At 35.1% G+C, this 9,930-nt stretch overlaps 1 protein-coding gene across 1 annotated transcript; it reads right to left on the reverse strand.

The window, feature by feature from the left end:
* Positions 1-3,511: 3,511 nt before the first annotated feature.
* LOC108969353 (cytosolic Fe-S cluster assembly factor NUBP1 homolog) lies at positions 3,512-4,853 on the reverse strand. The gene is made up of 2 exons (XM_018934003.1): positions 4,717-4,853; positions 3,512-4,653 (listed from the first exon to the last, which is right to left on the reverse strand). Exon 2 carries the CDS (start codon positions 4,515-4,517, stop codon positions 3,573-3,575), a length of 945 nt encoding a protein of 314 aa, XP_018789548.1. The 5' UTR covers positions 4,518-4,653; positions 4,717-4,853; the 3' UTR covers positions 3,512-3,572.
* Between the last annotated feature and the right edge of the window lie 5,077 nt (positions 4,854-9,930).

A 9,930-nucleotide genomic window follows, 5' to 3' on the forward strand; every position in this document is an offset into this window, starting at 1 on the left:
ATTGAATTACTGGCGGCTTGTAAGGTAATTTAACACTTAGCACACACACTTTCCACAAGATACTTATGAAAATTTAATTTACTTGACTGGAGAATGACTAATTTTTARTATATTTATATGGACACATAAATACATATAACTACATGTCCAATACATATCAGTTAAATATATTAGAACAATCATACAATTATGGCCCAGATATGATTCCTTCGTGCTTTCTTAAGAAATGTGCCAAATATATATACCAACCCCTAACAAAACTATTTAATTCATCTCTTCGATGCAAGGCTTATTTCCATCCATGTGGAAAAAGTCAGTTATTATTCCTTTGTATAAAAGTGGATTTAGGTCATCTTTTGAAAACTATAGGGGAATAGCAAAGTTGTCTGCAATACCTAAACTTTTTGAAGCCATTATAACAGACGACATAACCTTCCGGATCTCTCCACTAATTTCTTGTTCTCAGCACGGTTGTAAAGGGAAATCTACAATAACTAATTTGCTTGAATTTGTATCACATATATCAACGGGCTTTAGGGAGAATAAGAATACTGATGTTATATACACAGATTTTAGTAAAGCTTTTGATAAAGTAAACCATTCAATTCTTTTGAATAAACTTGGTCTTCTTRGTTTTCAACCAATATTTCTAAAATGAGTTGCTTCTTATCTTAGTAATAGAATTCAACAAGTCATATTTAACGATACTCTTTCCGACATGATCAATGTTCCTTCAGGCGTTCCTCAAGGTAGCAAATCTTGGTCCAATTCTGTTCTTGTTATTTATTAATGACATATCATATGTTGTTAAGTTTTCAAAAGTTTTATTATATGCTAACGATGCAAAACTTTTCAAATCATTCACCTCAAATAGCGAAAGATGTCAGTTGCAAACAGACTTAAACAACCTAGTCTCTGGTGTGTTAGAAATGACATGCCATTGAACCTTAAAAAATGTAAACCGATGTGCTTTTCAAGTAGATCTGTAGACCCTACTTCATGGTGAGGCCTATATTAGAGTATGCTTCCGTGGTATGGAACCCTTGTTATCAAGCTCATTCTGAGAAAGTAGAGTCCGTTCAAAAACAATTTTTACTTTTTGCCTTAAATCATTTGCATTGGGATTCCAGTTTAAATCTTCCCCCTTACACTAACCGTTTAAAACTTATATATCTCCCTACACTCGCTAGTCGTAGGGAAATGCTTGGTATAATATTTCTTGTAAAACTCATCAATGGGTCAGTCTGTAGCCCATCACTTTTGTCTGATATTAATTTCAACATCCCCGCTCGCTCTACCAGGCAGTTTAGACCTTTACTTTTGAAATTTTCTAGAACAAATACAAGTACCGTATATGTCATGATTTCAATTCTCATTCCAGCACATTTGATCTACCAGATTCAGTCTTTACCATTAAAAAAATTATTTTATCTACTCTTAACAAGTAACATTTAAAAATTATAAACTTTAATCTAATTCTTAATTTTGGCTGTTGAAATATAGCTGAGCAGCTTAAGATCGCAACGATTTTATGACTCGGCTAACACCGCTCGTTCGTGGATTGCGCCCCTCACGTCGGTTGGGCGGGAGGAGGGTAATCGTTGGGTATATTATTATTATTATAAGAACGTGTGCATTTCAATATTTGACAGATGACATTTGCAGTCTGTCGCGCTCTATGCGTCCCGGAGGCCTTCGTTCGAATATACTATTTATTTAATTGATAGTACCATTTGAAAACATTTTTTATGACGCAAATATACCCATGTAATGTTTGAAATACATACATAATAGAAAAACAACATTGGCGAAAGCCCGAGAATGAACTAGAATGGTTTGCTGGCGATCTTGGGGAAAAACACCGTCATGTTATGCATAGGCACGATTCCTTCCCCACTTTTCGCGCATAAGAGAAACCCTTTCGAATAATTTGGTTTGGGAATGATCTCCCTCAGTCAGGTTTCAGTCCTCTCGTCCACTGGCAACAATTATGCTCCATGGAAAGATTCGGTGTATCCGCACTCCTTTTATATCTCGACAATGATGTTCTCCTGAAGATCGGTGAGCTCTCCGACCCCAACATCTAGCTAAAAGGCATCACAGATATTATAGTCTATAGTATATCTTCTAGAGCATCTGAATAATTGCGCTGCTCACCCACTATGTGGTGAGGAGTTGGGGCGGAGTGTTGGACTTCGGTCACCTGAGTTTGATTGTTCGTCTACCGTCCAGACCTCGGTGGCTGCTGTTATTTTCGCTGTTAGTGTCGCTAGCGCCGCCTTGTCTGAGTCGTGGTACACCGTTTTACAACAGACACAGTGTTTGCACCCTTTGGTTTGTCTGAAGCAGGAGGAGCTTGCTGCTCATCACCTTTCGAGAGAACTTTTACGCTACCTCCGGAGCTCATTCCTTCTGGATGTGCCTAAAATAAAGAGCCCTAACAAAATCCCCAGTCGCTACACTTGGGGAAGAGAATAAGAAACGGTGTTGTCAAAGTAGAAGGCAATCGACCGTCTAGTCATTAACTATGCAGCATCAATAATAGAGTTTGGATGTAAGGAAACATGGACGAAGAAGTATCCGATTTGACAGAACACGATAACTGGATGCATCTTGATATCTGCCATTGAACACTTACAAAGTGAGGGTTGCATGATTTAAATAAAAAAAAACACCCCTTTCTTATCTGCTTGGACGGAAATCTCCTCCTACGATCAAAATCAAGAGATCGTTCCATGATTATGTCGACGACTAGCCGACTAAGAGCATAATAAAACACAAGCAAGTATTTAACATCATCACAGTTTCCGTTCGACTAAATGGAATAGTTTGAGTTAAGCCCCCACCCTTAGCAGACTTGAACTTTACCACTCAAGCGGGTATTAGGAAACCGTTACAGAAACAACAGCAGCACACCTCGAATCAAAGAGACTACTAATTTTTATTTGGTATTCGGTAGGCCATGTTCTCTATTGCCGACCAAGCTAGTGCAGAGATAAAGGGATGTTAAACTTATTCCAGTGTGAGAGTGCGTTTTTTACAACATCTTACTTTGTAGCCATAGAAAAAATCTTGTTTTTGGGTATTTAAATTAAGACACCCAACATTGATTAAGATTAAAAACCATACCCATAACATTTAATGGAGAAAATATTTAAATATATTTTATGGTTTTATGATTTATTAAAACAACTGACTTTTGATCTTTCTTACTTAATAGTGATTTAAACTTGTTAAGTTTCAATGAATAAATATTTCCAGTTTTATCTTTTTCAATTGAAAATTAGTACAACAAAGAATCTCATCATAAAACATTTCATCAAATACATTTAAATTTCGCGTTTCCTTTAATTTTGGGTGAATACTATTTTACAAATAATATATTATAAATTTTTTATAATACATATTAGTCTCATTTCCATCTTGAACATATTGTGCTTTGTACCGTAATCTTTCGAAAATGTTCCATAAAATTTTAGACTCCAACACCTATAAATAAAAAGTACATATCTGGAAAAAGTACATATCTTTTTATTTTCCCCTCGTGCTTTGAACTTTATTTTATATAAACTTTAATAGACTTCTTTAATTTCTAAAGTCTCAATAATTTTTTGACAGATACTGACTAGAGCATCTGTAGTTGAATTTGTTATGTTAGTTAAGTCTTCACCCAAATCACAAGCTTTAGTCACTTCCGGATCTAATGGCAGTGCACCTAAATACGGTACATTCATTTCCGAACACATCGCTGCAGCGCCCCCTGTTTTTGCTGGAAATATCTCAGACGTTTCTCCACAACTACAACGGAATGCAGACATATTCTCTATTACACCCAATATAGGCAAATTCTGTTTCTTGCAAAAATTTATTTCTTTTCGCACATCCAATAAAGAAGCTTCTTGTGGTGTTGTTACTATTAAAGCTTTTAAAGAATCAGGAGCCTCATTATTTCGTAAATATGACACAATACTTAAATGTTCATCTGAAGTTCCAGGTGGTGTATCCAATAATAGCAAATCCAATTTTCCCCAGTCTACTTCACTTAAAAATTGGCGAATCATGCCATTTTTTTTAGGACCCCGCCAAATGATGGCATCGTCTTGTGAACCGAGAAGAAATCCAATTGACATAAGGCATAAATTGTCATCCACACCAACTGGTGACCATCCAGAACCCGACTGGTGTACATTTTCTCCCTCAACACCAAGCAAACGCGGTTGCGATGGGCCACATATATCAACGTCTAAAACTCCAAAATTATGTTCGGGGTATTTGCGGGATAGGTAACGTGATAATAAAGTAGTGACAGTACTTTTGCCAACACCACCTTTCCCAGAAAGGATGAGCAGTTTTTGTTTGACTTCACGCATTGCTTCAGCTACAAGCGCTTTCCCGGGATCTTCAAATTTGGTATTTGGATCACTGCATAATGCTTGATTGGGGCAACCAGCGCAAGCGCTAGATTTGCCTGCATTCTCTGTACCAACTCCCGGACAGTTCTCCGGTTCAGCTTCCATCGTCCCTCCAGCCAGGTTAAATTGTCAATATAAACGTGCTGCTAGTTAGCTGAAAAACTCCCGTGTGCTGTTTTTATTCATCAACCAAGTTTTATAATGAACCAACTAATACGGCTTCCACTTGTTAATTTTAGACCTTAAAAAAATATAGTGCATTTGTGACTAATATAGATCTAGAACAACATAGAGTGGATCTTACAACTTATGTCTAAATCTTTTTAAAGATTATTTATCATTAATTGTTAAATCATTATTACACAAAACCATTGTAACTTAGGGTCTCTACCGGCAATAGATGTTAACTTCTGAATCATCCCACAGTCAATATTGCAAATTGACTCATGACACGACGGAATGTAGAGATTACGAAAAGTTTTTACCGCTACTATTTTTTTTGCTTCAAATTATAACTTAAAAATAATTGGTTTACTAAAATAAAGTGTGATAATGCAAACACTAATCCAATAGTAGCCACTTAAAGCACTAGTCGAACATGCCAATAATAAAATATTTATATAGCAATATTTCTGAGTTGCGTATAGCAATAGAAATTGCTTTAGAAACGTTCCATTACTTTCAAAGGGTTACTTCAGGTGCTGAACACATAGAACACGACTCGACATTGCAGCACGACAGTGAACTGTAAATGGCGTCGTGAATCCTTCTACATGAACATTTGTAAGAAGACAGCGACATTACAATGGCCGGCACATTGTTACACAAGACAACACAGCTGTCCATTTTGCATGTGCACAATTTCGTTGTGGCCTTTCAGTGAAATGAAATTTTAATATTTTGTTCATAGTGAAATTTTGAATGCAAAAAAAAAGTAAATAGGTAAATTTATTTGTTTCAAATTATCAATTGTTATTATAAGGGATAAAACAGAGCTATTTTATGATTTTATTTGTAAAATAACGTCAGGTTTGTTAGAGCTTTGAATAATTTTACATTTTACATATTAGTAACATCACCACTCTTCCTCATCTCTCTACCTACAAGTCTACTGTCATCGGCAAATTTAATAATATATTGAAGTTAGCGAGAGCGACAACTGACGGCCTACAGTCGTGTAGTGGTGCGGCTATCTAAATATCTGTGTCCATAAGACCGTGTGTATTTTAATATTTGACAGCAGTCACTTGCAGTCTTTCGCGCTCTATACGTTCAGCACTTCAGAGTACGTATTGTAGTCATACGAATGGCAGAACAAAATAGAATCGACGTTGAACTGCTGTAACCAACAATACAGCGAAATTCGTAGTTGCCAGAATTGTTCGAGTGACGAACAATATCCTATATATGCTTCCGGGCTGTACCGCAGACATAGTTTAAATTAGAGTGTCATGTAGTAAAGAGATATACACTCGTACAATGAGTTATAAGCATTAAGTTGTTTGAATAAGAGATAAAGAGTATAAAGCCTTTAAATTTTTAATTTCGTTTAACGTTTCAATGTTCGAACTTAATAGTTAGTTGCAAGGTATTATGATTTATCGAGAAATCCGTTATAATTGGTGTCGTGTGTTGAATACAATGCTCGCGACAGACTGCAAACAACATCTGTCAAATATTAAAATACACACGTTCTTATCGACGGACCTATTTTGACAGCTGCACGACTACACAACTGCAGGCCGACAGTTGTCGTTCTCGCTAACTTCAATTTTGTCCTATATTTTCCAACGGCAGTAGGACGACAGTAGAGTTGACAGTAGAATGGAAGATAGAGAGATGTGGTAGAGTGGTGATGCTACTAATATGTAAAATGTAAAATTATTCAAAGCTCAAACAAACCTGACGTTATTTTAAAAATAAAAGCATAAAATGGCACTGTTACATCATTTATAATAACAATTGATAATTTAAAACAAATAAATTTACCTATTTACTTATTTTTTGCATTCAAAGTTTCATTGAAGTGCAAGGTATTAGTATGGCCACAACGAAATTGTGTACATGCAAAATGGACAACTGCGTTGTTYTGTGTACATGCCGGCCATTGTTATGTTGCTGCCCTCTCACAAACGTTCTTGTAGTAGGATTCACAACGCTGTTTTCAGTTCACTGTCGTGCTGCTGCAGTCTGTCGCTAGCATTGTGTTCCACACATCAGTGAGGAATTGGTGAATAAACTCCCATGGATATAAATCAAAAATTGCTAAGTTTAACGATTAGTGTTTTTTTTTTAAATTGGAATTAGATGGGTACGCAAATATAAACACAGTGGTAAGAGCAGGATGCACAATTATCGCAAACGGCTCTGCAAATAACACAGGTGTTAGTACAACACTCCCAATTGTCCTTACATTAGAAACTCGGTTGCAAGGATAATGGGATGCCCAACTTATTCCAGTGTGAGAACGCCTCAAAATAAGCGTTTTTTATAACATTGTCCATTATGGCCAAATCGCACCAAATAAGAATTTTTGGACATTTTAAATTAAAATACCCAACATTTATTACGATTGTAAATTATTATATATTGGACTTTTAATATATGGCGAAACTACCTTTTAATGAATTTATGGTATATAAAAACAAGATAATGAGATCCCCAACTCCTCTCTCACTGGAAGTGAGAGTTCAATTGTTAAACGCCAAAACCTACTGAACTTTGACAGTTGACTGGATTGAGTAGGTTTCGACGTTTTGCAATTGGAATGGCTGGAACGGCCAAATTGAAATTATACCAAAAATATATGTGAACGGAGGAATTTTTTGCCGCCGTTCATGATCGCTAATCAAAATTTAAAATAATGAAAACCAAAGAAAATGCGAAATTTAAATATATATTATGAAACGTTTTGGAATTTGATGCGTAATAGAATTAATTTTTTATTACAAATGATTAAAAACATTTCAATTTAGAACTAACAGGCTTAATTCACCTTATTAAGTATTGAAATATCGAAGTCAGTTGTTTTAATATACCATAAAATCATAAAAAGGGAATTAAGTAGTTTCGCCGTATATTAAAAGTCCAATATATAATAATTGCAATCGTAATAAATGTTAGGTGTTTTAATTTAATTGCCCAAACATTTTTATTTTGTTCAGTCTGGCCATAATGGAAAATGTTATAAAAAACGCTTATTTTGAGGCGCTCTCACACTGGAATAAGTTGGGCATCCCATTATCCCTTTGTCCCCTAGGAGGTCCGCGACGCCAGAGCATCTTGACGCGGTAAGGTCACAGTTACTCCCCAATTCGGCCCGGTGTTGGGGAGACTCCGTTAGAATACAGCCGAATTTACCTCCTGGCTGCAAACCATCCAATGGGCACGGGAGTCGCATAACAATATATAGTAGTATAGTATAGTAAATATTTTTATACTATGATATTTTTATATATTTTTACATGAGTTGTTGTTGTTTGGTTTTTTCGTTATATTTTAATGATTGTTATCGTTTTGTTGTTTTATGTAAATAAATTTATGAATGGGTGATATTGGCCTAAAGGGGGCACGATTCCGATTACTTTGGCAGAGGGGTAAAAAAATGAATTTCCGTATAAATGAGATTTATGCTGATAGGGGAGCTTCTCCAGAGGAGGAATATCCAAAAATAATACTATATAAAAATAACTTATATTTTTTAAAGTATTCACTTAGCACATTCATCGTTAAATAGGTTAGATTGTTTACAATTATGAGGAAAACGAGCGTTGCCACATCTTAAACAGCAAATATGTAGAATTTTTAACGATTTTGCTTTGTTTGTTTTTTGCGTGATCCTTTTTTGCTATATATGTAATAAAAAATACTTTCCAACAATTTTCAAGTTATAATATTGAGTTGTGAACACTTTTTCCATATACATATATGTATGTATGTATAATATGCGATTTATGAATAATAAACATAAATAAGTAAAAATCTAATATAATATATAACATAAATGTATATCATATCGAGGTGACTGAAGTACTTTCGCGTAGTACTCCTTTCTGTGTTGGCGGCCTTCGACCGGCCTTTAAAAAAATAATCCTGGTCGACATCTGTAGTTGCATTGTTGATTGCATTAATCGGATCTGCAGCGGAGATATTACAAATCATTTCAAACTACGAGTCGAGTAATTATGAAACCTTTGATGAGTGTGGTGATCACATAAAGCAGATCTTTCAATTCAAAATCGTCGCCAGGAAGACAATATGTCTCTGCAGTAGTTGCTTTTTTTTACAGGTATTGAGTGATTAACTCACTAAAACTTATGCTTACTTAGCACATTCCAAAATTCGATGGGATCTGGTTAATAAAGAAGTAAGGGCAAAGTTGCGTACCAAATTACATTGGACTTTCTAGAAAATCAAGGAGTAAAAATTGGCATGGAGAACAGAATTATGACTTATGCAAATATGGAAATGACTAGCTATGGATATTTGATAACAAATACAACGCTCTTCTTCTCATAGAGCCAGTATATTACACAAAAATCAGAAGCAGTTATGTATTTGGGCAGCAATACATGGAGGCAATGCACAGTGGATCCGCTTGTATGGAACAGCGGCCAAAAATACTTTTCTTGACATAGCGGGTTGAAATTCTTTCCAAAAAAAAAAAAAAGATAAGAAATTATAAAAAAATTTGACAAATCAAACGACTATATCCAGTAGTTCCCATAGGAATGATCGAAACAAACTTAATAATTTTTTGTTTTTGATAAAATTGAAATTATTATTTTTTATCTACATTGCAGTTATATTTTTCGAAAAATGTTGTTTTACATATACATACATATCATCAAAAATCCAATATAAAAAACAATAAAAGAAAAATTAAGGAAACAAAAATTATATACAATCATCTAGTAATTCATAAACAGATTTCAACAAAATCGACTTGTCTCTGTCCTGTTATAAAGGGATCTGAGCGCAACAATAGTGCACTAATGATATCTGTGTTTGTTAAAGTACGCGACACTTTCCGACTGTGCTGAAGTCTAGATTTTTTAATTCCTTGTTATTGGACTCTGCAGCTTCTTCCGAAAGCTCTCCAATCGACACTAATGCATGCTCTATCACAGCAGAACCATGTATTAAAACCTTGTGAACGGTTGCCGGCAAATAGTACCATGGATAAGCAGTTATCAGATCTTTAGCTGTATCCAGCGCGTAGAGTTTAAATTTCTCCGCATTAATTTTATACCCAGATGCCATGGCTTGCAATAATGTAGCATACCTATGAATCAAACATTCATCAGTTCCTGTGATTTCGGAACTCAAGGCTGCATTAGAAAAGAATTTTCTTGCGATATTTCYATCGTTGGCCGATCCTCTACCTCCATCTCTAGGTTTGTCCACTATTATAYCCATTTTTTCGCGAAATTCCGTCTGAATTTTGTTTTTTATCTCCAATACTTTACTTTTCTTCTCTGTGTCTCTTACTTGCCACATTTTGACCTCTAGTTTATAT

The sequence above is a fragment of the Bactrocera latifrons genome, unplaced genomic scaffold, assembly GCF_001853355.1.
Source record: "Bactrocera latifrons isolate USDA-ARS-PBARC rearing strain unplaced genomic scaffold, ASM185335v1 scaffold_25, whole genome shotgun sequence".
Taxonomy (NCBI): domain Eukaryota; kingdom Metazoa; phylum Arthropoda; class Insecta; order Diptera; family Tephritidae; genus Bactrocera; species Bactrocera latifrons.

Bases quoted from the DNA above. Each gene is read 5' to 3' on its own strand.
- LOC108969353 (XM_018934003.1), bottom strand. From the start codon at position 4,517: ATGGAAGCTGAACCGGAGAACTGTCCGGGAGTTGGTACAGAGAATGCA.